Source organism: Nicotiana tabacum, chromosome 5 (assembly GCF_000715075.1).
Source record: "Nicotiana tabacum cultivar K326 chromosome 5, ASM71507v2, whole genome shotgun sequence".
Classification (NCBI taxonomy): Eukaryota; Viridiplantae; Streptophyta; class Magnoliopsida; order Solanales; family Solanaceae; genus Nicotiana; species Nicotiana tabacum.
In genome coordinates this window covers 33,833,309-33,861,238 of record NC_134084.1, presented here as the reverse complement: position 1 = coordinate 33,861,238, position 27,930 = coordinate 33,833,309, and the positions used below count along the sequence as shown (strand labels likewise).

At 35.1% G+C, this 27,930-nt stretch overlaps 2 protein-coding genes and 1 long non-coding RNA gene across 3 annotated transcripts; 2 read left to right on the top strand and 1 right to left on the bottom strand.

The window, feature by feature from the left end:
- Positions 1-283: 283 nt before the first annotated feature.
- LOC142181127 (guanosine nucleotide diphosphate dissociation inhibitor 2-like) lies at positions 284-7,642 on the top strand. Its single transcript, XM_075253450.1, has 13 exons — positions 284-732; positions 2,786-2,848; positions 2,930-3,013; positions 3,100-3,207; positions 3,331-3,503; positions 3,693-3,804; positions 3,900-3,980; positions 4,117-4,179; positions 4,508-4,609; positions 4,870-4,994; positions 5,702-5,912; positions 5,997-6,071; positions 7,317-7,642. The coding sequence occupies exons 1-13, from the start codon at positions 646-648 to the stop codon at positions 7,365-7,367; spliced, it is 1,335 nt and encodes a 444-aa protein (XP_075109551.1). The 5' UTR covers positions 284-645; the 3' UTR covers positions 7,368-7,642.
- A 543-nt stretch (positions 7,643-8,185) lies between these two features.
- Positions 8,186-15,828, bottom strand: LOC107774473 (MLO-like protein 1). Its single transcript, XM_016594008.2, has 14 exons — positions 15,581-15,828; positions 15,215-15,272; positions 14,644-14,873; positions 11,833-11,949; positions 11,662-11,722; positions 11,027-11,121; positions 10,537-10,611; positions 10,361-10,449; positions 9,923-9,972; positions 9,733-9,773; positions 9,205-9,414; positions 9,028-9,095; positions 8,601-8,661; positions 8,186-8,516 (listed from the first exon to the last, which is right to left on the bottom strand). The coding sequence occupies exons 1-14, from the start codon at positions 15,707-15,709 to the stop codon at positions 8,283-8,285; spliced, it is 1,518 nt and encodes a 505-aa protein (XP_016449494.1). The 5' UTR covers positions 15,710-15,828; the 3' UTR covers positions 8,186-8,282.
- A 1,535-nt stretch (positions 15,829-17,363) lies between these two features.
- Positions 17,364-20,178, top strand: LOC107774478 (uncharacterized). Its single transcript, XR_001645509.2, has 5 exons — positions 17,364-17,953; positions 18,040-18,127; positions 18,642-18,718; positions 19,150-19,242; positions 19,958-20,178. It is a non-coding gene; the product is annotated as an uncharacterized LOC107774478 (long non-coding RNA).
- The last annotated feature ends 7,752 nt before the right edge of the window (positions 20,179-27,930 follow it).

The window sequence follows — 27,930 nt, the reverse complement described above, 5'->3', positions numbered from 1 at the left end:
TAGAGGTATTGACAATTATGTTGTACAACTTGAACGCTTGGAGGAAATAAGAAAACTCTCCTCAATTGTCTCTCTATATTTGTTGCTTTTTTTTGTATTATTACATTTTGAGCTTAATTTTTATTAATTACTAATTAATTGTTATTATATAGATTAATTTGACATTATCTTATAGGCAATCTGATATGTGTAAATAATTTATACACATAATTTATGCCTACATTTTCTTAAAGAAACAATTTTTTTTATATAGGAATGAAAAAGAGAAAAGAGAACTTGAGAATCCCTCCTAGCATTATGTTTTTGCGTGTGTGTGTGTTAGCACTTTAACCTATTTCTTTAATAAAAATTTTCCAAAAAGCCACAAAAAAAGAAAAAAGAAAAAGAGAACGTGAGAATCCCTCCTGCTCCTAGCATTTTCCTTGATCTATCTATCATCCATCCAATTTCTTTATTACTCTCTCAACTTTTACTGCCTATAAATCTTACCCCCACTCTTTCTTCTCTCTATTTGTGCTGATGTATTTAACTTGACCAATACAGAACCCTAATCATCCGCTTCTATCATTTTCTTCTTTGCTTAATCAAAATTCATCTCCGATTTGATCGAATATACAATAGTAGCAGCAGCAGCAGCAGCAAAAAATGGATGAAGAATATGATGTGATTGTGCTCGGCACAGGTCTTAAGGAATGCATCCTTAGCGGTCTTCTATCCGTTGATGGTCTTAAGGTATATTAATTATTGAATTTTTGCCAGATCGGTATTCCTTTTATTAGATCTTCCAATTTATTTTTAATCCCTTAGTTGTTGTTTTTTTGTTCGTAATATGTAATTAGTAACTTTTGTTAAGGATCTGACAACTCTGACATTTTATGATGCAAAGATTGATTTGTATTATATCTGATTTGACCCTTTTCTCAATGATCTTCATTGTCAAGATAACTTAATTGTAAGTTTTATACACTGATAGAGTGGAATATTTTTACATTATCGGTGTAAGCTAACCTGTAATTGTAGGTTAGCTAACCAGTTAATGTATATTATAAATATTTCGGTGCAATTATGTTAAGAGTTATAAGTGATCTGATTATATAAGTATCTTTTGCACTGCATATAGAACTTAAACTCTTAAACTAAAGACAATCATTTCACTTGGTAATATGCCATATGAGTATTATTATCTAACACTATCATTCTAAAAGCTACCTTGGCCTACTAGGTCATGAGTATTAAATTGAAAGAATTACAAGAAAATACATATGACTTCACACCATAACAAAAAATGGTCTATGTTTTTAAGTTTTACCCTACCTAGCCCATATTGTACATGAAAGCATTAGCAAATTCAAAATATGTGTTCTTATAACCATTGCTTCTAAAAGCTATAGAGTTAAATCTCACAACCATTGCTTTCACTCTCTCTTCTTCTTCTTACATCTTCTACATATGCTTCAAGGGGCCGTGTATTTTCTGCTTCTCCCCCTGTTTGCAATGTCAGAAAATTGAAGAGTAGAAGTCCACCATTGAAGGCCATTCAAAGTTTTGCTTTCGAAAATAGGATTTTTTGAGTTTATTAGTTGTTTGGATAGGACGTTGTTCCAATTGATTGAAAATATCAAAAGGAGTTCAAATTTTAAATTTGAAATGATTTGGAGTAGATTTGAGCAAGATTTGAGTTAAATTTCAGAGAAAACGCAAGGTAGAAGACGAAGTCAGTTTTTTGTATAATCTTGTATAATAGTGTATATGAGTGTATAAACACATCTTATACACTTTTATACACCTTTATACAAGCGTCTGTAGATGAACTTCTTCCACGATTTTCAGTTACAATTCTTGTTCAAAACCAGTCCAAATCTCCATTAAATGACTTCAAATTTTATATATAACCTCCTTATACTATTTCTAACAAGTCTAAATAACACCCACTCTAAATTTCTTACAAAATCAAATTCGAAATTTGAACCCACATATTTTAGCTTGTTAAAAATCTAATTTTCACCACCCAAATAGATTTGGTTTGTTGAACTAATATTTGAGTCACAGTTACTGATTCAAAAATTAACTTAAAAGCTTGAGCAATCTTTTTTAAAAATTAAATAGTAATTTCGAGAATCCGTTGGAGTTGAATGTTGGGTATTAGCCTATTATTTTTGGCTAGTTGGTTGTAAATTGAAATATGAGCTATAAAGTTGAAAAGTAGGGAGCCTAGTTGTTTTTATGTGAAATTTTCCCAGTTAATTTGAGCTATGCGAGTATAAATTGGAGATACAATTAATTGGACGCGATTATGCGGACAAGCTTCCTGTCCTAGAACCTGTGCACATATGTTACAGGTTTAATATTTTGAGTTTATGTACCTACAAATGCAAGAGAGTAATCAACTTTAGCCCTGGGGCTTTGGTTTAATGGTAAGAGGCCAACACGTGATGTGTGGGTTAGGCGCTCGTCATGGGTAGGAATCCTGTTGGGGACAAAAGCCTAGTATTTAAGCGGAGAAGGTAGAGGGGCAGACCCATTACATTTCGAGTTTCAAACCGTGTGCCAATGGTCTGCGAGATTTCTCTCTTATCAAGAAAAGAGAGTAATCAACTTTACCTGTGGATTGGGTGGTAGAATTTTGATCGAGTCAATATTTGGTTGAAAGAAAAGAAAAAAGGAAAGAATATGTTCTTGGTACAAGGGCCATGGAATATGGATTTCAACTTAAACATGCTTAACATTCTTTTTTGATTTACTTCAGTTGTCTAATGATTGAGTAAGGCTTATTTCATGTTAATAGGTTCTGCACATGGACAGAAATGACTATTATGGAGGAGAATCAACTTCCCTCAATCTTGTCCAGGTAGTTTTCTGCAAATCGAGCTTGATTTATTTGTTCTATATGTTTCTCCTATTTGTCTGATAAAGAGTTATTATGTTTCAGCTTTGGAAGAGGTTTAGAGGAAGCGACAAACCTCCAGCTGAATTGGGTTCTAGCAGGGATTTTAATGTTGACATGATCCCTAAGGTTTTCCCCTTTTTCTTTTGCCCATCTACTTCATGGAAACAAAACCTTCCATTATTTGTGATGTTCTAAATCGTTCTTTGGAGCAGTTTATTATGGCAAATGGTGCTCTTGTGCGGGTGCTAATTCATACCGATGTTACCAAATATTTATACTTTAAAGCAGTTGATGGCAGCTTTGTGTATAACAAAGGAAAGGTATAGTTGTTTTTCATGGATATAGTCTTTCACCTGATTGGTGCAATTGCGACATGTTGAATTTTAGAAATTGTTTGGATAACTTTGTTCTAACTTAGAATATTGTTACACCTTATGAAATAGGTCCACAAGGTGCCAGCTACTGATATGGAGGCACTTAAATCTCCTCTGATGGGCATTTTTGAGAAGCGGCGTGCTCGGAAATTCTTTATTTATGTTCAAGATTATAATGAAAGCGATCCTAAAACACATGAAGGGATGGATCTAACTAGAGTTACCACCAGAGAGCTTATTGCGTATGCTCTTAATTTTTAGCTTTCTATTTGGTGTTCAGTTTCCATAGGTTAATTTAGATGCATTTTCATATAATATAAATTCCTGGTCTGATTTCCTCGTGTGCCTATTATCATACTTATTAACATGTTCGATTGAGGGGCATCTGCAAAAGAATTAGTCTTGCTTATAGTTATGTGATAATTTTACAGAAAATACGGTCTTGATGACAACACTGTGGACTTCATTGGTCATGCATTGGCACTGCATAGAGATGACCGCTACTTAGATGAACCAGCACAGGATACTGTGAAAAGAATGAAGGTGAAACACATTCTTTTGCTTTTGAATTCTCCTGCTAATGTTGTTCAAGGTTTCTGTGTGGATATGTGAAGTTTTTGTTCTCTATAATATGACAGCTATATGCTGAGTCTCTTGCTCGTTTCCAAGGAGGATCACCATATATTTATCCTTTGTATGGATTAGGAGAGCTCCCCCAGGTACTACTTTGAGTTCATCATTAGATTTCTTGTCTTCTTTTAGTGATTTTTTAGTTTCCCTCGTGTTAATATTTTGTACTTTCCAACTTCTTGTTCTTTAATATTACTGTTGTTAATATTTGTTCTGCTAACATAGGCATTTGCTCGACTGAGTGCTGTGTATGGTGGGACCTACATGTTGAATAAACCTGAATGCAAGGTAGTATCTCCGCTCTGTATCTTATATATATATATCTGTGTGATTATGAGTCCTCTGAAGATAACCCTCAGGGGTTGGCCTGGTGGCAATTGACTTGAGCCTTGGGGTTTGCTCCCTTTCAAGGTCTCAAGTTCGAAACCCACTGGGTGCAAACAATTTCTGAGGGCCATCGGACTGGGTAAAACCTGAATTAACCGTGGTGCACTTGCGGGAAACTCCTTTCCGAGGGCCTGTGCACCCCCGGGAATAGTCGGGGCTCGAAAAGACTCGGACACCCGGTGCAAATAAAAAAAAAAAGTCCTCTGAAGATGCTATCTTAAAATGTCAGGTAGAGTTTGATGAAGAAGGAAAGGTCTGTGGTGTTACTTCAGAAGGGGAAACTGCAAAATGCAAGAAAGTTGTATGCGATCCTTCCTACTTGCCCAACAAGGTAAGTGTTTTACTACCTGTGCGCTTAACTGCTCCGTTGCCGATAATTTGAATAGGTTTCTGGATCTGTAATAGCCAGCATGATCTTTCTTTGAGTGTAAATAAGGATAGATCATTGATACATGATATACAATGTTTCCTAGAACTAGATTTTACTTGGTTATAAGTGAAAGTAGAAAACTTTTTGTTGTGAGGATAAGTGACCTGTTTATTTAAGTGGTCGGATGAGTTACTAACTCCAAGGCATGCTGCTATTTGCAGGTGAGGAAGGTTGGCAAAGTTGCAAGAGCTATCGCGATTATGAGCCACCCAATTCCAAATACCAACGACTCTCACTCTGTGCAGATTATCCTACCTCAGAAGCAGTTGGGTCGCAAATCAGACATGTAAGTATCCTAGTATGTTAGATATTAAAATTTTACTTATATTCTCAGGGTTGAGCTGGAAATTCCGAATCAATTGCAAATAGAGTTTGTGTTGGCCTTTGAAAGCCTGCTCATTTGTTCAATTAAACATGCATATGTGACAACTTGATTCTTACTTGAGTAGTGAAAACCATTTTTTCGTGAAAGCCTATTCAATGGCGTTACGTTCATTTAATAAAAGATTGTTTGTTTCACAATTTGCACAAATAGAACTATCTTTTTATATTTCATTTAATTATTTTTCCTTATTTTGCGCAATCTTACGTTTTCAAAAATGCCCCTCCCTCGTTCAAGATTCACTTGGAGGCAGCAAAAATTCCATATGTGGCACTTTTAGTTCTCTGCACTACCTCTGATTCTGTTGGTGGAGGCGGTGGGGTGTTGTTGTGGCACTTGACATGTGTTTTTAAATAAGTTCAAGCTGTGTCTCAGTCTTTAGATGGGTTGGTTTCAGAATTGGTAAACTTTTTGTATGGAGTATGCCAACCGGACTGTTATTTGAAGATGTTGACCTAGTTAATTAATATTTTACTGGGTTTTGAGGGCTGGATGCTTTCCTTGAAAGGCTTGGTCCAACGCTGTCGCTCGATTCAGGCTTGTTTTGCCGAAAACTCTTAGAATTTAGAACTAAAGTTGTCTTACTTATGCTTGAACATTTGGTTCTTCAGGTACCTGTTCTGCTGTTCTTACACTCATAATGTTGCTCCAAAGGGGAAATTCATCGCATTTGTCTCAACAGAGGCAGAAACTGATAACCCAGAGAGTGAACTGAAGCAGGGCGTCAATCTTCTAGGGCCAGTGGATGAGATCTTCTATGAAACTTATGACAGATCTGAACCTGTCAATGAGCCCTCCTTGGACAATTGTTTTATTTCAACTGTGAGTCTTAAATTTTACTTTGAAAATCATACTTATTCAGAAAGATAATCTATCATCAATTTACTTTATTCTCTATTTTGACAGAGCTATGATGCCACAACTCACTTTGAGTCGACTGTAGATGATGTGCTCAATTTGTACACCAAAATAACTGGAAAGGTATGAGTTAGTATTTACCTCAGTTTGGTCTTTCCACTACATACTCTGGAGATTACTAGGACAGATCTTATTGTCATTGCCAATAGCTTCTGTTTTGCCTACAAACCCTTGAAACTTTGAATTTCCAAAATATTAGTTTATACTTGTGAAACGTGGCTAAAACATTTTACCATTTTACTGTCTGAACACGCACTGTCTGAGAAGTATGTTTTGCTATTATTAGATGTTACATTGCGAACTTTTACTTCCTTAAACCATTTTTTTGTGATATTACATTTTAGTTTTTTCTGAGTTTTGCTGTTCTCTCTAAGAGCCTTGAAGTACCTCTGAGTAAGTCCTTTTACTGTTGAAAAGAATACCTTTAGAAGGAAGGAGTAAATGGAAAGAAGAAAAGAATACTATTTTCATAAAGTAGACACTCATTTTGCACATCCAGACAAGGAACAAGTTGCTCTGTCCCAAAAACCCTTGTGCCTTTGAGACAGAGGGAAGGGATGGCGGCTACAGTTTAGTGTATTGTTTGGCACTTGTTTAATCAAGGAAAGAGACCAAGTTGAATCAGTTGAGTTGGGCAAGTTTTGTAGAATATCTGTTGTTCATTCTGTATGTTGGAAATTAAAAAAAGTTCTGGATGAACATTGACATTAAATCCCTCTTCTTGGTGATAGAGGGGTATATTCCACAAACAGCTGATAAGCGAAGTGCCTCATAAGGACATAGCTTAACTATTTAAATCACATCAAAATGTCGTCTTCTTTCTTTTTCTTTATCAATATGAGCAACATACTTCCATTGTTGTTGGTGTATGATAATCACTTTAGTTCACATAAGTACATTTGATGCTCTACTAATTTGTCGTAGTATCTACATTTTTGTTGCAAGAGTCTTCTTTTGTCCTCCAGTTTTTGTGTGGGAGAGGGGGGCACGGGAGTGTAGGTATGGGTTGCTGTACCGGTTCCCACAGAGCTTTTGTACTGAAACTATCCCGGTCAAATTCTAGATGTACCATTATTTTATCAAATGGTGATTTTCCTAGGCAGTAGCTACTCTCTTCCTGCCACCAGGAGTAAAAAAAAAAAGTGGGGGGGGGGGGGTTGCTGGGAGGGTAATGGGGCCAGAAAGAAAAAAGGACTCGCAGCATATTTCTAATCACTAGATATCATTTGGAAGGTGGTATAATTTGCAATAACTGCATCGAATTTTAAAGGACATAACTTAGTTGACTCAATTGCATATCCTTTTCAGGTTCTCGACCTCAATGTGGATCTAAGTGCTGCTAGTGCTGCCGAAGAATGAGAAATTCCTTACTGCTGTACTTGCACACTATGTGATGCTGAATCCTTTATGTGTCAACGAGATTCTCATGCTTTTGCTGTAGAAGTGGATTAATTTATAATGGGTTCTCTGTTATAACTGTTGTTAAAATGTTCTTTTCTTCTATTGAACAAACTTATGTAATGTTGAAATTAATCACGGTTCTTCAACTTGGGGGTGCACGTAGAGTTCAGGTGCTTAAAGTTGTTTTTGACTTCTGGCTCCTTGAAGTTATGGAATTTCTCTGAGTTGCTATAGTTTTCTGATTCAAGTGCACCTTTTTGTTTCTTATGGGTTTTAATGTTGCGGTAACTCATTATATACTTTTCGTGTTGCCCACGACAGATTGTACTAATAGTTATAAACCCAAAAATGTAAACGAGAGTGAATTGACCTTTTTCCATTGTTAATGCCCAAAAATGTCAGTCGCTTTCTTGTGATTGATATAGCGATATTAGTTTATACAATAAACTAATTAGAGGCTCAATGTTTAGTATCTAGAGCTCTAGACGTGTATTAGTTCCTTTTTTGGTCTAAATGGATATTCGGAGCAGGAAATACACATTAGCCTGGGAACAAAAATGTTTAGTGGTAAATCGTTAAACGTTAATACTGGTTTGCAGAAGTAGTGCAGGCTTTTGCCTATGGCAATCGGGACGTGGAGTTTGAAGGTCTTTATTTTCCTATAATTCAGCGGCAATGCGTCTGCTTGTTTGTGGTGCAGAACATAGGAAGGCATGGAATAATAATCCATATCTTGAGGGGAAAAAAAAATCTAGAAATTAAAAGGCATTGAAACATGCATGAAATAATTGAATTGATTAGGAAAGTTATTCAAAACGTCTCTGATCATTCTTTACAATTTTAACAGCTTTGAAAGATGGGAGAAATGTTAGCTTAATTTAGTTTTGAGTTGAGTTGGTTGGTCGCGGGCCGGGCATTGCCTTCTTCCATTGCAGATTCTTGTATTTCTACTTGTGATAATTGCACAGCCATAGGAGAAGGGGATGATTCTTTATGTCCAACTTGGCTGGAGCCATTGGCAGCTCTTCTTTTAGCCTTCTTAGCCCAGAAAACAAGCCCGTCTTGTATATGTTCGTCGAATATTTCTTTCTTGAAGGAACTTCCCATCTGCATCAATAGTACATTAGGAGAAGTTATAAGTAAAACAATCAGACAAACCAAATAGTAAATATATGGTCGAGGATCGATCACCTGTGTGACAATTGCATACAGCGGCAGAGTACTATAACTGCAAAGGAATTGAACAAACACCCTGCAATAGGACACAATTCAACCTTTACTTCCAAATGCTGCATATAGGGATGGCAAGAGGGGCTATGCTTAATCAATAATTATAGCATACAGTGGTGTGGATGCTTTAATGGTAAGACAAGTTGGACTCAGATAGTCAGATAGATGTGAATCGTAAGCTACTTAAAACTTTACAATATTTGTACCAAATAAATGAATACATGACATGTGTCCTGCGTATACGCTTTTTTTCACTTGACCGGTTAGATGATATGTATTCTCTCTTTAATTTATGACTCTCGTGGCTAAATTGCTTCGTCTGGTTTAAACACCGGATGCGAGTAAGCATTTTTCTTCATGTCCACTAGGTGTGGAGTAGTGAACTTACCCTATGACAAGTCTTGGGATGATATAACCAACTTGTCCCATAATGCAGGAGTTAAAATGATATTGAGCCTGTCAATGAAAAGAACGCGATATTCTCAACTATAAAATAAAAAAAGGAATAGAAAACACCTAAAGCAATAGTTACATTAAGAGTTTAATGTTTTGGTCTTAAGATTACCCAAATCCAGAAGAAAAATGCAATCTCAAAGGAGTTCTGGAAAAGGATGATATGAATGAGGAGTAAGACGAGTCGCGGCCTATGAAACCAGAAGTGGTCATCTGATGGCTTCACAACCAAATCTCCTTCAACTGCTACATGCTTTGCTGCAACCTCTCCAGCAAGTTGAGTTATCACATGCTCTAGTTTAGTTCCCACAGCTAGCAAAAGCTGCATATATAATACACAATCTTTCTTTTAGAATTTTCAGAGGGAAGCTAAGGATGTAGAAAACAGCATCTTTTGAACAATTGAATCTGAAGGACTATTCATATTCTAAAGGGGAGCCTAGGCGTAACTGGTAAAGTTGCTGTCATGTGACCAGGAGTCCTACTATATGGTTAATACTAAGAGTTTATTTCACAAATTTCTTGTCCTTCTATTAACTCTTGAACATTGGACAGATTGTAAAGTGAGAAAGAGATTAAACAAATGAATCCAGTAGTTCAAAGAGATTAGTAGTTTTTAATAATACTAGAAATTACTTACGCCAAAGGGAACAAATGCTATCCAAAAGTATGCATGCCAGCCTGAAAATAGAAAGTGAGAGAGAATAAGAAACAGATAGATGGGAGAAAAGGAGTGATGATTCAAACATAAGCTGTTGTTCTTGGCTAAAAATTATATGCACTTATGATAATCAAGAAAAAGGGATGAAACAGTGAATGACATAGCTCACCATGAACATTTAGCAATAGGAACAAGACCACAAATACCCAAAGATACCAGCTGCACAAGCAAATGCAAATTTTCAGTTGTAAATTAAAAGGAACTAAGAGCTTGTTTGACGTAGCTGATTAAAAGTAGCTAATAAGCTGAAGTACTGAAAAACAATTTCAAGTGTTGATGCTATATATAAAAAAGCGGTTACGTGTTTGGATAGAAGTACAGAACCCGACAATAAGTTAAGTAAATGAAATGTTGGTCACTGAGGAAACACACGGGTAACCTCGAAGAGGAGCTTTCAAGTCGCCAATACAAAAGATGGGAAATTTTTACTTGATTATGGAAATTATGTTATGCTCATATATATTTCAAAATCTGTGATCAATAGCATCAGCTTGACTAATACATGCGTACTTGTTTTCTTTCTATTTTGTTCACTGGTGTAACTCACCTAATCCCAACAACTTTCTTGAAATCAGCTTCAAGAACACGTATCATATACTTGTGAAAATTGAACTTCGGACTCCCCTTGCAATGAGTCTGAGGTAGTAATTCAGCAAAAGTTGAGCGTCACGAAATAAGCAAACATACTAAAACCAGTATAATGTGTGGTTAATGTAAACGTACCATAATGAAGCCGAGCCTCAAAGTTGTATAATCTGATTTTGTGACAGATCCAAAAAATTGCTTGACGAACGAATGCTGAGAATCAAGAACCAAAATAGAAATTTATTAAAACAGACCTAAAATATTGACAATGTACAGAAGCAGAATCTGAAATGTGCAGCTTGCTGAAATACACAACTGGTCATGTTCCTGAGCTGGTGATATACTAAAGATTTAACTTATATACACTAACAGTGTAAAATATTTTTAGACGATCACCATAATTTAACCTGCTGTAGAAAAGTAAGAATTTGCTTTTGCTTCATACCAACTAGTAATTCAAGGTCTTGGTTACCTCCAAAAATAAGAATGTTTCTGTCCACAAGTAGTTTAATTACCATACTTGAGTAATAAGACATTGAATATACACACAGACACATACACATCATCACCACATATATATATATAGAATTGAAAATAAGCATAAAAGAAAGAAGACTTCTCCACTTACCAGCCAACTTAATAAAGTTGATCTTTTACCAAAACCTAGAAACCGTCCCTTGACAAAATCATGATCTTGGACATGTGTAACTTTAGAGCGAATTACTGCAGTCACAATATATCCTCATTAGAATGATGGAAAGAGAAGTTACTCTAGGCTGATATTGTTTCATTGTGATGAATACACTATTAGCGCAATTTAACTGGTCGTAACAGGTTGTTACTATATTTTCCTGGGCTTGCTCCGAATAGTCAACTGTTGTTGTAGGTCGACTTAACGTGATGGTGTTAAAAATCAATATACTATCAATGCATAGAACTTAAACTCGTGAGTTGTGAGTACTCATGCAAACTTTGTATCCAGTTTAGTTCAAAGGGAACTATACTACAAAGGGCAGCCCGGTCCACTAAGCTCCCGTTATACGCAGGGCTCGGGGAAGGGCCGGACCACAAGGGTCTATTGTACACTACCTTATCCTGCATTTCTGCAAGAGACTGTTTCCACGGCTCGAACACGTAACCTCCTGGTCACATGGCAACAACTTTACCGGTTATGCGAAAGTTCCTCAAAGGGAACTATACTTGCAAGAAACATTTCAACAATAGGAAGGAGACATGCAAACATCAGCAGGCAATAGGCATTACCTTCTTCTGGATCATATTCCTCTTTCTGGATAGAATCCTCCCAAGATTTCCACTGACGTATCTGTGTAAATAGAGCAAAGGTCATTTGTACAAGTAAAAAACAAATGGAGAGGATGTAACTAAGCTGCATAATGAATTCAGAAAACTAAATCAAGATGATTAAGAACTTACCTTTATACCTCCAAATAAAATTGTAAGAGCTGAAAAAGTAACATGTGAAACAGCCAGCACAAAGATAAATGTATGGAGATGATGCAATGCTGTGAGAGATAGCAAAGGTGCCTTGTCCTGTTAAGATCCAAAAAAGAAAGAGTTAGAAATTCAGAGTTGCCATTCTAAAATCTGAAATATCAACCAGAAAAATGACACATCAAAGGCATATGATCAGAAACATCAGTATTGTGTCTTGAAAGTATCCAATTGCAAGAAATTTTTACCAATCTTGATTGGCAAATTAGTTTCTCTTTTTGTTTGCTTTTTTCTTTTTTCACAATTCGGGCGTTTGGAAACGAATACAAGGTTCAAGTTAGTATTTTAGTTGAAGGGAAGTGTGTTGGGATTTTAAGCATATGATATGCTTAAAATAGGGTGAATGAGAAATGGAGGGAAATAAATTTTTTAAGTGAAATTTTAAGTTTGTCCCATTGTCAAAGGGACATAGTCCCATATTGGAAGAGGAAGAGTTTTTTTATGGGTATATAAGCAATTGCTCTTCTTCTAGCTCTTAAAGAGTTTGAGAAGAAGGCAAGCCTCGCGTCGTCGTTGTCGCTCAAATTCGGTCGATTGATTGATTAATTTTTTGGATCAAATTTATTTGTTAATAGTAAAATAATAATAGAAAATAGAATATTAATATTAAAATAAATATTCCTTCTTTATTTTCCCTCTCTATTGTTGAGTAAATAGTCATTTATGTTGTGGCCGTTTTGCATAAATAACCATTCTGAAGAGTTGCACCTCTTCAGATTTCAGTCCAACTTTGGCTATAAATACAAGACTATTCTGCTCAGAATTTCTATACGATTTTCTGAGTTTCTCCTCCTTCTTCTGCCTACTTTTAACATCAAACAAAACAACAGTAAATGTGATTTGCTACCGAACTTTGTGTACGCTTAAACACTAGGGTTTGAAGTACCACTACACCAGTGTGTAATTCGTTCTATCCTGGGAGGAAATAATCCACAACCTTGGGTACTAGGAGGGGATTAAATTCCTTAAGGAAACACTGTGAATTCAGTGGGCTCGGACTAAAATTCTGTTTCTGTTTATGTTCATTTATATTTTCCAGAATTATTTTACAAATATAGTTTACTAACAAAGTCTTGGTACAACACTAAGGGGTCGTTTGGTAGGGTGTATAAGAATAGTACTGAACAAGATGTATTAGTGATACAAAGATTAGTTATTGTGAGATTATTCTTTATTGTTTGGTTTGATGTATTAAAAATAACATGCATCGCATAATTTTTTTAAGAAAATTATTTGTTTACGAAATACCCTCCACATTCTTTAGCTTTGCATTTGGAAAAAGTTTTTAAAGGGAAATTCTGTTTTCATACATGTCCATGTATTAAAAACTATGGTATTGTTAATGCCATGATTTTCTATGTATAAGAATAATATTGGATAGTTATATGTAGGTTGAAAAATACTATTAAAGAAGAGATTAATAATACTAAAGCTAATACATGTATTATTTTCCTTAATACATCCTACCAAACAATCCCTAAGAGTTGCCACCATGTGACCTCCAGCTCACACGTTCAAATTGTTGAAATAATCTCTAGTAGGAATCATAAGACTACATACAATAGATCCAATGTGGTCTGGCTCTTCCTTGAGTTCCCACATAACGGGACTTTGTCCACCATGCTGCCCTATATTAACATGGTCCGGTTCTACTCTCTCTAGGACGTGTTCTGTAATGTCCTAAGGGGTCGTTTGGTTGATAGAGTTATGTAGGTATTAGTAAAGTAGGGATTAGTTATGGAATATTTAATTATGTAGGGATTAGTTATGCAGGATTTTGTTATGCAGGATTTAATTGTGAAGGGATTAGTTATATCAGGATTAGTAATTTTATGGATTGTAATATAGAGATTATTTTGTGTTAAATATTTACTTTATTTTAATTATATAATGTGTAATTTAAAATAAATATGAGAGTTTTTTGGTTCATTTGATTGTTTAATCCATGTATTACTAATACATGTGTTAGTTATTCCACATTCTACCTGGCATAGATAATAGGGATCTTTACACAAATATCCGACTATGTTCTTTGTTTATTTTTTCTAACCATATAGATAGAATATACATTCATTATACACAATTATATACATATAATACATAAATTATGCATATATTATACCTTAACCGACTATTTTTAGTTTAAGCGGTTGGGTGAGCGAATATTTGAGTTAATTCTTCTAAATAATACATAGATTTATTCTATAACTTATCCATATTTACTTATACTCCCGGTGGAAAAAGCAACAAAACATAACATTAGTTATGATGACTTTTGTAAAATGTAACTAAAAGCTACCAAACTTGGTATTAGTTATGTTACTCCTAATACATGAATAACTTATCCTACGACCAGCTAAGGGGTCATTTGATTTGATTACGGGTTATGCCGGGATAAGTTATGCTGGAATTAGTTATACTGGGATTAGTTATCCTGGTATTGTTTTCTATTCACTGTTTGGTATATTGTATTAAAAATGACTATTTGCATAATTTCTAAGAAGAGGGTATAAGTTATCCCGATACTAATTACTCTACCCCTATAAGGTATAAGTTATCTTGGTACTAATTGTAATTCCGGAATAACTTATAACAAGTTTGCTAACCAAATAAAGTATTAAGGTGATATTAAATCTTTATTCTGCCACTATATTTACTTATACCTTGTACCAAACGACCTCTAAGTAAGTGATTACTTCCAAAGGTCAAATCAAGAAAACTAGTTATGCATACCTTAGCCTTACAATAACCAGAGTTAGCAGATTCAGCGAGAAGGCGCCTTCCTCCTGGAATTAAAGAGAAGAAATTGCTGGAGGATGTCTGAAAATGAACAGTTTCATTGGCATCTTCATCCTTTTTACAAGGCAGCCAAGTGTTGCTCAAGTGCTTAGGAATACATATTTTAAGCATTCTCTCTTGGAAAACAGTCAAAAGCAGAGATATGAATCCCAACAGCATCAACTCTGCATCATTTCATCATGTTTTTAGAATAGGAACTAATCAGATATCTTAACTTTGACAAAGTAAGAGAGAGAGGTAACAACAAGTGGATTTACGCAAGTGGGGTCGGCAGCCTTACCCCTGCACTGGGAGGGCAAAGACCGTTTCCGATAGACCCTCAGCTAAAGAAGTAAAAGAGTGGTAACGACAACCACCCAATGGATTCTCACAAGTGGGGTCTGGAGAGGATATGATATACACAGCCTTACCCCTACCTTGTAAGGGTAGAAAAACTATTTTCGATAGACCCTCAGCTTAAAGAAGTAAAAGAGATGTAACAAAGAGAAATTGAAGTAAATTGTACCTTCTTTGATCTTTTGTAAGGCTTCATAAAGAGGCTTCTGGTTCTTCTTAAGCAAATACTGTTAGACAAATCACAATTGAAACTCATATTATTAAAGAGACATGATACATATTAGAAGTACTAAGGGTAAAATCAAGAAAACTTTGTGCTGCAAACTACTACTGGAAACGAGTTGACAGTAGGCGCAAAAGGGCAGTTAGGTGCATAAAGCATCCTGTATTCACGTAGGGTTCGGAAAAGGGACGCATCCTAAGGGGGTGTGATATAAGTAGGCGGAGACAACTTTTATCATTGCTCCAAAGCTCCCCTTCAACTTGACAATCAGCGTAAAACTAGTCAATTTAAAGAAGTTGGATTAACCATCACCTTGCCAGCATAATGAATGATTCTTTCAACAACAAGAGAGATAGCAACTATGAAAGTGCAGACCAAGGCAACAATCCATGTTGGTGTAAATTCCAAATTTGTTTCTTGGTCTCCTCCACCTCCTGCCATCTTTTATTTGTTGTTTTTAAAACTCCTGCAACTCAAATATTTAAGACAACATAAATATAGGATTATGAATATTTGATTAGGGTGACAAATACTATGTTTTGTTGATTGCAGGAGATATCAAAGTGGAAGTTATAGAGGAAGAATGAAATAGTCAGAAGAAGAAGAATTCCACCTTGTGTTCTTGGGTCCCATGCCTTGACAATGTTTAATTTGGTTCATTGATGATATTATTAAAGAAACAAAACTTAGGTGTTAAGCGTTAAGAAACTTCCTAAACTACTCTGTTATTCACATGCATATTGAATTTTTTTTTCCCCTCAATTTGAAAATTTTGAAGTGAAGATAAACCTATATAACAAACTTGTTTCACCAATAAATGCAAAAGTACCTAATAGTTGTAGAAAAAGTGAGTATTTAGCTATTTTGGCATCAAATTAATTGATTATCTGAAAGGATTTCTTGACATTAAATTTGAAAATTAACAAATTACTCCCTCAACCAAGTTTACTTGTCCACTGTTGACTTGACAAACCTCTTAAAAAATACTTCCTCCGGTCCATAATAAGTGACCAATTTGATTTTGGCACGCCCATTAAGAAAATATTAAATTCTATATAAAAATACCTGGTATGACTAAACTACCCTTAGTTAAATATTTAATGTGAGGAGTAAGAAAACTTTTTAGGGATATGTACATAAGGATAATTTTGTAAAAACAAGTTGAATTCTTTCTTTATTATATAAATGAACACTTATTTTGAATTAAAATAAAAAAGCAAATTGACCACTTATTGTGGATCGGAGGGAGTATTTTTTTAAGGGCTTTAGTATATCACCCCTATTTATTATATGTAGGAAAATGAATTGGAAATAAGCAAGGGTAAAATATGTATAAAATAGTGATTGATCAACGACTTTCTAAATTGGACAAGTAAAAGTAGACATTTATTTTTAGTATAATAGTGAACTAGAAAACTTGGACGGGAGGAATAGTTGCATTTTGAAGAGAACTTTTTTATTACTATTATATAGGCTGACTTGAACCTTGGGTATGATTTCTCCGTCTTCTTATGCCATAACTGTTTAGCAAATATCCATGGGGCAGAAAATAACTACCCCTACCCATTCTTTTTAATACCCAGCCAAATGAAGCAAATTTAAGTTACTATAAGCTAAGCTAATTCAAACCAAACCAAGTCAAGTTAAGACAAGCCAATTCAAGCGAAGCCAAATAAAGCCAAGCCAAATGGATAAAAAAAAGTTGAGATGGGTGGGGGTAATTAGTTTTAATAGGATAAGGTATATATTGTAAATAATTTTTAAATGGGTAGGAAAGAATAATTAGTTTAAGCTCAATAGGTATTTTACCTAAATTGCTCCTAAAACTAATTACATGCATAGTACAGATCTTATATAAAAAGTCAAAATACGCCAATAGTATATAAAATTATTTAAACGGTGGTCAGTACATATATAATTTAAAGCCATGTTTTAAATGATAAAAAGGAGATTGATTTATCCTTCGATGATGCAACCTATAAACGCGTTGCGATAGACTATGGGGTATTTGGTAGGGGAAGTCAAGTTTTACAAGTATTAAAGAACAAAAACAGTTGGATAGACATTAGTTGGAAATGAAGATATCTTATGCATCCAAGGTGTAGTTTAATGGTTAATGACGTGGGTGAAAATTATACAAGATCATAATTATACAAAAATTAGGTTATCTCTTTTGATATGCATAAGTTTTGGTGAGTAGAGTTACACAGTAATTGTGTTGGTGGTAGATAAATGTATTAAGATGTACACAAGTTGATTCGGTCACTAATACACTAGCATAAACGGCTCAGTTTCAAACAAATTGGAATTGGCTATATGAATCCTTAATGTCGCTCCATTTAATCTCATCTCACAAAAATATTATTTGGTTCGGACACCACCATTATAAAAAATAAAAAAAATAATAGAGAAAGAAATGAAGATATCATTAAATACATAAATCATTCTTTAAAAACTTTGATATAGTAGGTGGAATTAATAGAATAAAACTGGCTCATCATCTTTAGATGGTACTAAGTGTAAGAGTTTTGGTATAGCAAGTCAACTATTCCAGAAAAAGAAAAAATAAGTGTAAGAGTTTTGGTATAGCAAAGTTAATTCCGATTCTCTCTCTCGAGTTCCATTGAGGAAGCACAACAAATTGGAAGTTGTAGATATGATTTTGTTACTGCCTGGGGTTAAAAGGTAAGTAGAAATCATTCATTTTAGGTAACTGCTTCCTTAGAATACATTATGTTAGTCTGTCATCTTTCATTTTGTTGCTTTTGCAGTTTGTCTTATGTGAGATCAAAATAACATGGAAATTTTTTTACCTTAACGGATCAGGTTATGCAGGGGCATACAACATTCTAATAGAAGGTAATCTTTTGTTTGTTTGATCTACCACCTTACTCTCCTCGTTCTCTTAGAGAAGAAGGATAATGTTTAGTTGATAGAAGTACAAGCAAGCCAAGTTTAGTTAGATAGCGGTACAAGTAGGTCTTTAGTAAATTGATCGCATACAAATAGTCAATGTTACTGCAATTTTAAAAATGAGTATCTTATTTGATATGAAAAGAAAGAAAGGAAAAACTTAGAAAATGGTTATCTTATGTAATCAGTCTTCTAATGTTGATGCTGAAAGTCCATGTAAAAGAAAAGCTTTATTCCATAGCAGCCAAAAAGTACATGGATACAAGCACAACTATTCTGGATGTGCAAGGAGTATGATATGTTGTCTAACTATTAAATTAAGTGAGATATATGTGTCCTTAGAGTGTGACTGGTCCAATTGTTATTTTCATTGATGGTGACTTTGGAGAAACTGTAAAAGGTAGTCCTATTGTGAGTTTATATTCATCAATAACTTAAAACTATATGAATCATGGTGCAGGAATGAAGAACTTCAACAAATCAACAAGAAAATTCATTGAATGCCTCCAAACTATCGATGGTAACAATTTTCCTTAGGTAATTACTTCTCTCTCAACTAGCTCAAGTCATGACTAACTCTCTTCTTGCATTAATTAGGGGAGTAGTCTAACCCCCCAAGCTCTCAAACAGAATCGGAGGACTTGATGCTTAGGGACTGTTCGATAATGTGCGTCACTAGAAAAACTCAATTATTGAAAATGGTGTTATATAATATTTGAAAATGGTGTTACATGTTAATCATTAGTCCCAATATTGATTAATTGTTAAGTGATATCAGTTTGGGGATTGATTGCGAAGAGGATTATAATGGCTCTCTCTTTTAATTGATTTGGGGTGTGCTTGAGTGATTATTCTCTCTATTATTAGTTTCTTAGATGTAAACTAGGGACGCCATAAACTTTGCGTGGATGAGAACATTTTGTACGAATGGAAATTGAGTGTTAACTGATGCTTGGTCAAATCTACAGATAATGATGCGTATGCAGCTCAGGCATTGCGAATGGAGCAAGGCTGCAGAATGTGCATAGGTTTCTCGAGTCTCATTGTGTTTCACTCCAAGTGTAATTACGTCGCCTTTCTCCTATTTCGGTTTGGTTTGTTTATTGAAAGCTGTGATTTGCATGTGTTATGTATGCAATTATGAGAGTTTTTAGCTGTATTGAGGAAATTCCAGCTTTTGTGAAAACAGTGTTATAAATAGCGCTCGCCCCAGCGCTAATAGCGTGAGGCGAGGCGAGGCGAGACTGTGTCACTTCTTTCATCTGTTGCGTTGCGATTTGCATAAAGCGCTCGCCTCTGCTTGTGTAGCGAGAGGCGACAATGTAGCGTGAAGCGACTGTAGCGTCGCTTTTTAACCAAAAAAAAAAAAAGGGCAAAGACTTAAGAAAAAGGGTCGCGATTAGGGCTTGACTCTTAGAAGTTTCTTTTTTCAACTTCGAACAACAGAGGCGAGATTAGGCAAAGTTTCTTAAAAAAGGTTCGCGATTAGGGCTCGCGATTACTATGTCATCGTCTTCTTCATCTGAAAGCTTCAAGTTTCTGCCAAGTGCCATATATATATATAAATTATCGCTTCACATAAAAAAGGCGAGCGCTTTGCTGCGCGCCTCTCGCCTCAGTGAAACGGGCCCTCGTCGCTATTTGTCGCCGCACGCTATCCAAAACACTGTGTGAAAATTCAGTTACATATCAATTGTATACTTATCCTTTTGTATCAATTATGATTGAGTTTTGGTTACTTATCAATTGTTGCTTTTATTTATTTTGTTGGCACAGGATATAGGAGGTCGTGTCACGTCATGTAGCAGCCCAAGATCACTCTATGGAAGTAACTTTGCGGATCATGAGTGTCCATTGAATGTATCTCTAGGATTTATTACTGTTTTTTCCCTTATGTTGAATTGATGTAAAATATTACTCCATGAATTTTAATACATTTGATGGTGTAATTCTGAAGTGGTTATGTTTTTTATGTACAACAAATGATTTATTTAAGTAATCGTTCTCTTATATTTGTGACTGTTACAAGTAATAGACAAGCTTTCATGCAATGGACAGGGTAAATATATGTAATGAACAAAAATTGTAGAAATTAATTACGAAATAGAAAACAATTATGGCAATTCAAATTGCCTTTTAAAGGACAATTGTGGCGGTTGTAAAACGCCATTTATGCAGGGTTCGACTAATGGCGTTTAGCAGGAAACCACCGTCATAAAGTTTTGGCGGACGTAATTTCCGCGTTTCGTGAAACCGCCATTGATACTTATAGTGGCGCTTAAAAACCGTCGTAACCCACTAAAATAACCGCCATTATTACAATATTTTTTGCAATGTCGACCGAACCCAGTAGCTTTGGTTAGAACCCTATAATTATCTTTTAAAATTCATTGAATATGTACAAATTATTCATTTAGAACCCAGTAACTTAAAAGAATTATAATTCCCGAACCCATAAACTTCAAATCTTGACTCCGCCTCTGCCCAAGTAAATACTAAATTCGAGACAAAAATAGTTAGTGTGACTAAACTATCCTTAATTAAATGTTACAGCATAGTTATAGTAGCACTTACTTCTCTTCTCAAATATGAGGAGTAAATGACTTTTTAGGGATACGTACATAAGGGTAATATTGAAAAAACAAATTGAATTTTTTCTTGATTCTATAAATGAATACTTTTTTTAAATCAAAATAGGAAAGTAAATTGGTTAATTATTGTAAAGCGGAGGAAGTAAAATAGTCGTTAATTGTGAAATGAAGAAGAGTCAAGTTAACCAAAGTTTCTCCCAATGTACACATTCCTCAATTTGATGATTGATGTAGAATTCGCATTAACTATTCACTATCTTATCTTTATCTTTCTCCAAAATTCTATCTTATTCGGCTAATGACAACTTGCCCGGACTAGTGACTGATACCTTCAATTTTCGCTAGTCTATACTCCAAAGGCTCACAAGAAATCAAAAGAATTATTCTTCTGTTCTAATTTATGTGACAATATTCGAATTTCGAGTATTAAGCGAGTTATTTTTTAAAATATTTTATATGTTATTTAAATTTATTAATTATTGTGATATATAATACTTTTTAAGTAGTTTCTAAATACGTAAGTTTTATTTTCAAAAATTTAAACTTTTATGTTTAAATATACGATTAAAATTAAAAAGTTTAAATCTTGAAAAATAAAAAGTATTATATAAATTAAAACAAAAGGAGTAGTGTAAATCTTATTCACTAAAAACATAACATTAAATTCTATTGAATTATTGGAAAACAAAGCAAAAAACGAAAATGGACAAAACGAGAAGGGGTCCGCTTAAATTATTCAAAGGAATATATTCACATTGTAAACGTATTAGCTTCTTATCATCTAATTCAAAGCAAAGCTCAAATGATGCTATATATGGGGCATGTCGTGGGGATTTTTTTTTTTTTTTCACATTCGATTTTTAACTCGCTTTGGGAGTCAATTAATTCAAAATCCGTACTAAAAAGTCCTGCTTTAAAGACTTCTAGTTAATAATGGAGGATTACTTGTCATTTTAGGTACATTATTTGTGGTTATGTGAAAGTTAGCAACAGATAAATTCTATAGCTAAATAGGAGAATTCGTCCGCTAATAGCGATAATTATCAAGAAATTTTTTTAGCTATGAGAGATTTAGGACAGAGTGACGACAAAGATTGTAGCTAATTCCAGATTTCCTTTTTTTCTTTTTGTGATTGTTTTATTTCTCATCGTTTTTTCCCAAAAAAAAAGGGGGGGGGGGGGGGTTAGGGTCATCATGAATCAACTTTACAATATCCGAGCAATTCCATGAACAGCTTATTGTTTGTATAAGAATGAATTATTAACACGTTTTTAATCGTTCTGTTCTTATCGCTTGGCTTGAATAAACTGTTATTTCTCTAAAGTTCATAATTCTCTATACCGATAAAACAAATGATTAAAAGATTAAGAAATTTATAAAGAAGGGAAGGAAACAAAGTCACTTTATTCTGCTTTTGAAAAGATAATTTCACTCATATTAACAAAAGGAAAGTTGAATCACTAAACATATATTATGAATTCTTATCACATGTTTTATTTATTATATGTGCAATCATTTTTCCCTTTTTCGAAACTAGAAAGAAGAAGAACTAATAGTGAATTTGAAAAGATAAGAAAGAATTAAACTTTTTGTGGAAGTATTTTTTTTTTATAGGGAAAATGTCCAAATATACTCTTGTACTATGAGAAAAGATTTAAATATATCTCTGTCGTTATATTATTGGTTCAAATATACCCCTCTTCCGTTAAGTTTGGCCAAGGTGTACATCCAATCCTACGTGGCACTAATATTTGATGAGGTGGGTACCACGTGGCATGCCACCTCAGCGTCCCTAATAAATTTGACCCCTCCCTTGTATTTTTTTTTTCCACTACTAAAATTCCTTTGATCTCCACCATCATTGCCACCATTACCGCTACCATCAGCAATATTCTTAATATGTTTGCTCTTAGAAGAGTATGGGGCTCGTGGTGGTGGTAGTAAATCTTAATGTAAAACTTCTTTACACCAAAAATAATCCAAATCAAATCATGGATATCCTCCAAAAATCTAAGGTTTTGATATACTTACTGATTGTTCTTATGTTCTGCAAATGAATGATCAAAAAATTATGTAAGCACTAGAGTAAGACAATTGATCACGCCCAACTATACCTTATAAAAAGGACAATGCGGACGCTGCAAATATAACTTGAGTATTCTGCCCAGAGTCGAATCCACAGAGAATTAACCTATCAATCACTATCTTTAGAACTACTAAACTCTTGAGAACCAATTTCCCCAAACGTTTGAATCACAGTTGATGGTGTCTTCAATAACTAAAATTGCACGTAAATAAACAGCTGTAAACTAAGGATGCTAAGGTTGTAAACAATAGTGAGAAAAAGCTAAGGTAAAGATTTTCCCTATTGATGGAATCCCTTCTGTTTATCCGTCATACAAATTTACCAACACACCTCTATAAATCAGGAACACTTTTCTTACCGTAAATCTCTCCCGAGTAATCACAGTAATATACTATTGCACTCTCCCGAGATACACTAGCTAGCTTTAATTAACACAGTTCACTTAAGATTGCACCCAAGGCTTCGTTATCCCTAATCCCGCCTTTAAACCCGCAGTTATAGATCCCTCTTATACTTTGGGAGTGGTGTTGCTCAACAATAACTTAAATATGCACTCTCTCCCGAGTTATGCACACTAAATAGGCACAGCTAATTGAGGATCCTGTCAATTAACTACAACAAGAACATAGTTGAATAAATAAAGATTGAAACTAGCAATTTGTATTCACATAAACCAGAAGTTCATCCCCCAATAGGTTCCATCAAAACCTTAGACAAGGGATTTAGCTACTCATAACTATGGGTAAACAAGATAAGATAATATTCATCATAAAAAACTAGCAATAAAAATAAAAGAAAAGAAGAAAGATGTTTTGGGTGATCTCTCATAATTGTTTTTTTTGCCAAGATACTCTAAAATTCAATACATGCCTCTCTTGGGCGAAGTCTAGTGTTTAAAATAAGGTTTTGGGCTAAAAATCCCATATTTTGCACTTTAGTCCCTGAAATTTCCGCCTCCTGCCGCGGTTCTACCGTGGTCGCGGTCAAACCGCGGCCAAACATGGCCTCTGATTCTTCAATTGTCTGCGAACATCCTTCACCGCGGTTCTACCGCGGTCGCGGTAGAACCGTGGTTTTTCATCCTGTTCCATTTGGAATTTGGAAAAACGCAAAACATGAAAGTTGTAGATCTTTGAGTTATCTTTCCAACCATATATTATGGAGCCAAAGAGTTCTGAATAAAAAGTTATGTGCATTTTACTAGACAGTGCGCAATATGCCTCATCGAGTCTTCGTTTGTTCTCAACTATCAAATTTGACCCCCGAACACGATCCCGGCTTAATTCCTTGAGCTTTTACTCTGACTTCAAAGCTTAAAATCACTTAAATTCATTTCATAACATCTATATAGCTCGGAATCACACCTACAAGGCACAAAACACATAATTAGTGCAAAACACTAGCGATTAAAGCGCAAACTCAACTAAAGTGCAGTAAATTAGAGTGTAATAATCAACTAAAACACGTAATTATAGCCTATCATCAACACCCCACACTTAAACCATTGCTCGTCCTCGAGTAATCAAACTACACTTTATATAGACACGACCTTTTTAAAGCAATTTTTCTAACTCATCACACCAAGAATATTTAAATAGACTAAGCACAAAAGCGTAACATCTTCACCTCAAGATTTGACTCACAAGTACCACGCATTATTCACAACTCACCCACTTACTCTAATATAGAGGCCACTGACATTATCTTTCCTTCATGAATCAAGTGCCCTTACACAACAAAAAAAAAAGTGGTTCCACACAATAAAATTTAAGAACACTTAGGAACCTAAGATAGAAAGAATTCACTCACTCTCAGAAATAATATTCATATGCCACAAAAGATGCACCATAAGCTTGCCCGTAGTGTACTACTCCACTAATCGAGCTTATTCAATCTAGGATCAATTAGGACTTTATTTGGTTGTAATGTAGGTTACGGGACGGGTAGGATACATTTAGATATAAGAGTGACTACACCTCCCTAAGCACTTTAATACATATAATTTAACATTCAAACCCCATACTTATGTCAAACCAAACTCCACCTTCACATCAATATACATCAACTCCCACATTATTTAAGCTCAATTATATCAAGAGTCACCACTATCAAAGAATATTTTTTTTTCTTTTCCTTTTTTTTCAATTCAAGTGGCTCTTGCCTTTTCAAATCAGTGCACCTTTCTCCTTATTTCATTGGTTCCACTCAAAAGCCAAACCAACCACTCCACATTTTAACTTTTAGAAAGTTCATAAACAATTCAAGTGCTCATGAGAGGTTACAATGGTTCAAAAAGATGGTTAATTCAAGCAATTGGGTAGGGCTTGTAATGTGGTTGCCAAAGAAACAGGATTACAGGCTCAAAGGGGTTAACTACGATACATAACAATTAGACGGGTAAAATATACATATCTGGCTCAACAAAGAAACGACTATATCACTTCCAAGACTGAACAAAACTACTATTTCGCTTTGCAAACACACAGGGCAAGTTCTAGACATCAAATGCAATGCACAGAATACAACAAACCTCACACACGCATGGCACATAACTCACTCAGGATTGGATTCATCAAGACACTCTAGTCAAAGCAGTTGAGCAAAGTTAAGATAATACAATTTAAGGTACTTCTACAAGAGTCAAAAACTGAGTCTAAGCGTCACAACCAAAGTACTCACTATTCTCAAGGCATAACAAGGTCAAGAGATATTGCTTCACTTCAAAACACAACACAATGGCTCCTACTCCAAAAAAAAAAAACTAACTACACCCGATTCAAATAAAACCCTTGGAAAAGAACCGTGGTTTAAAGAAAAACCAAGGGGGAATTACTACACTACCTAGAAAAGAACAATAAAATAAAATAAAAAGAAGCTACATGGACTACTTCCCTCAAGAGTACTGTCCAAGTGGTCCGTCCTCAAGAAGAGTCTTGTACCTTTGTTTTTTTTTAAGATCCGACTTTGACCCTCAAGAGACCCGTCGACAAGAGTCTGTCGTTGGGCCAAGTCAGTTACTCCTAATGTGAGTACAGTCAACTATACGCAACAACACATATACAATATTAGAACATGTTCCATGTCTATGTACACTACAATACAGTATCAAGGCAAGTCTCTCACCCTACACTTAATATTGTGCATTGTCCCCAATGCACACCATACTAATAAGAGGGTAAAAGAAACTCTCTGGTAGGCCAAAGGCCGAAGCACTAGCAGCTCATGGGGTACTCAGACTTCTCCCAATCTTGGTCATTCGTGCGGGTACCTCACACTTAGTTCCAACCAATGGTTTGTGGTTACATCCTTCTAATGGCTTTGTGTTCCATGTTCCTAAAAATAAAAAATCTACACTACAAGAATAATACAATAATAAATAAAAATAAAATAAAATAAAATAAAATAGGGTTGCCTCCCAACAAACGCTTGATTTAAAGTCGCGGCACGATGCAAATAATTTTACCACTTTTCTCGCCACTTGGACGATATGAACTGTGTACCTAGCTTGGAATCAAGCTTGTGACCACGAGCGATAGGGGGTGGTAAGTTGATTATCGAGCCGAGCCTTAAATTCTTCATTTTGCACTTCTTGGCTCTCATGTGAGGAATGTCATTTTGGTTTTTTGTTTCCTCAAATTGTAAAATGTATGGTTGTTGCCTTCCTCCTCGCAGTCCCTCACGGACTCATGTAGTTCAATTTTTATATCACTACACAATTCTAATGTTGAAAAATGCTTGGAATGTGACTTCAAACCTTCATTTTGCAATTTTTCTATTCTGACATCCTCTTCTTCCCCCAGACTAGAGTCATTCTCAACCAGATTTTTATTTACACCGGTTGATTCTAAGTCCATGTTTTTCTCGGCATCATTGGTACTCATGGGGTCGGTTGGCGGAGGTTCAATTCTTGACTCTTCAAATTTTAGCTCACATTCTTCCTCATTTTCAAGAATGGTCTCCAACATGAGCATTATTTTCTCATTTTGGGCATTTGAGAGTTCTTGGTTTTGATTAAGTGCCAAGGAATTTTGTAGACTATTTTCCAAAAGCTCCTCCAAGGCACTTTGTTCTTTGTGTCCTCCTTCAAGTAAGTACTCCAACATGAGCTTGAACTCTCCCTTTCGGCCATGCTCAACTTCTTCCAATTCGTTAGCCCTATCATTTTCATCAAAAACAATAGAATCATCATAGCGGGGGCTTTGGGAAGGGAAGGACCAATGACCATTTTGAAAACCACACTTATCACGAATACTCCACTCATGGGTTTGAGATTGTGCGCACAATCCACCCCCGGGAAAATTTAAACAATTTTGCCATGAGTGTGGTCCTCCACAATAAAGACAAGGGTCATCACAGTATGAACAACTACCATCCCACCAATTTTTATTATATGATGCCATTTTTCAAAACTAATAAAATAAACAAGACCCAAACAATAAAAATAGACTAAGGTAAGAAAAATTAATTACACAAATATTCACAAGTTGGGTATAGAGAAAACTGACCATACTAAGAATTTTTGTATTTCTATCAATGGTAATTGATAATTCCGTTAACTCCCCGGCAACGGCGCCAAAATTTGATAAAGCCCAACTATGCCTTATAAAAAGGACAATGCGGACGTTGCAAATATAACCTGAGTATTCTGCCCAGAGTCGAATCCACAGAGAATTAACCTATCAATCACTATCTTTAGAACTACTAAACTCTTGAGAACCAATTTCCCCAAACGTTTGAATCACAGTTGATGGTGTCTTCAATAACTAAAATTGCACGTAAATAAACAGCTGTAAACTAAGGATGCTAAGGTTGGAAACAATAGTGAGAAAAAGCTAAGGTAAAGATTTCCCCTATTGATGGAATCCCTTATGTTTATACGTCATACAAATTTACCAATACACCTCCATCCATCATGAACACTTTTCTTACCGTAAATCTCTCCCGAGTAATCACAGTAATATACTATTGCACTCTTCCGAGATACACTAGCTAGCTTTAATTAACACAATTCACTTAAGATTGCACCCAAGGCTTTGTTATCCCTAATCCCGCCTTTAAACCCGCAGTTATA

Excerpts from the sequence above, each read along its gene's own strand:
- LOC142181127 (XM_075253450.1), top strand. The coding sequence starts at position 646 with ATGGATGAAGAATATGATGTGATTGTGCTCGGCACAGGTCTTAAGGAA. Across the intron at positions 733-2,785 it reads TATCCGTTGATGGTCTTAAG|GTTCTGCACATGGACAGAAA; the intron begins GTATATTAATTA and ends TCATGTTAATAG. Across the intron at positions 5,913-5,996 it reads ACAATTGTTTTATTTCAACT|AGCTATGATGCCACAACTCA; the intron begins GTGAGTCTTAAA and ends CTATTTTGACAG.
- LOC107774473 (XM_016594008.2), bottom strand. The coding sequence starts at position 15,709 with ATGGCAGGAGGTGGAGGAGACCAAGAAACAAATTTGGAATTTACACCA. Across the intron at positions 10,612-11,026 it reads CAACTTTATTAAGTTGGCTG|CATTCGTTCGTCAAGCAATT; the intron begins GTAAGTGGAGAA and ends CTTGATTCTCAG. Across the intron at positions 9,415-9,732 it reads TAGCATTTGTTCCCTTTGGC|CTTTTGCTAGCTGTGGGAAC; the intron begins GTAAGTAATTTC and ends TTATATATGCAG.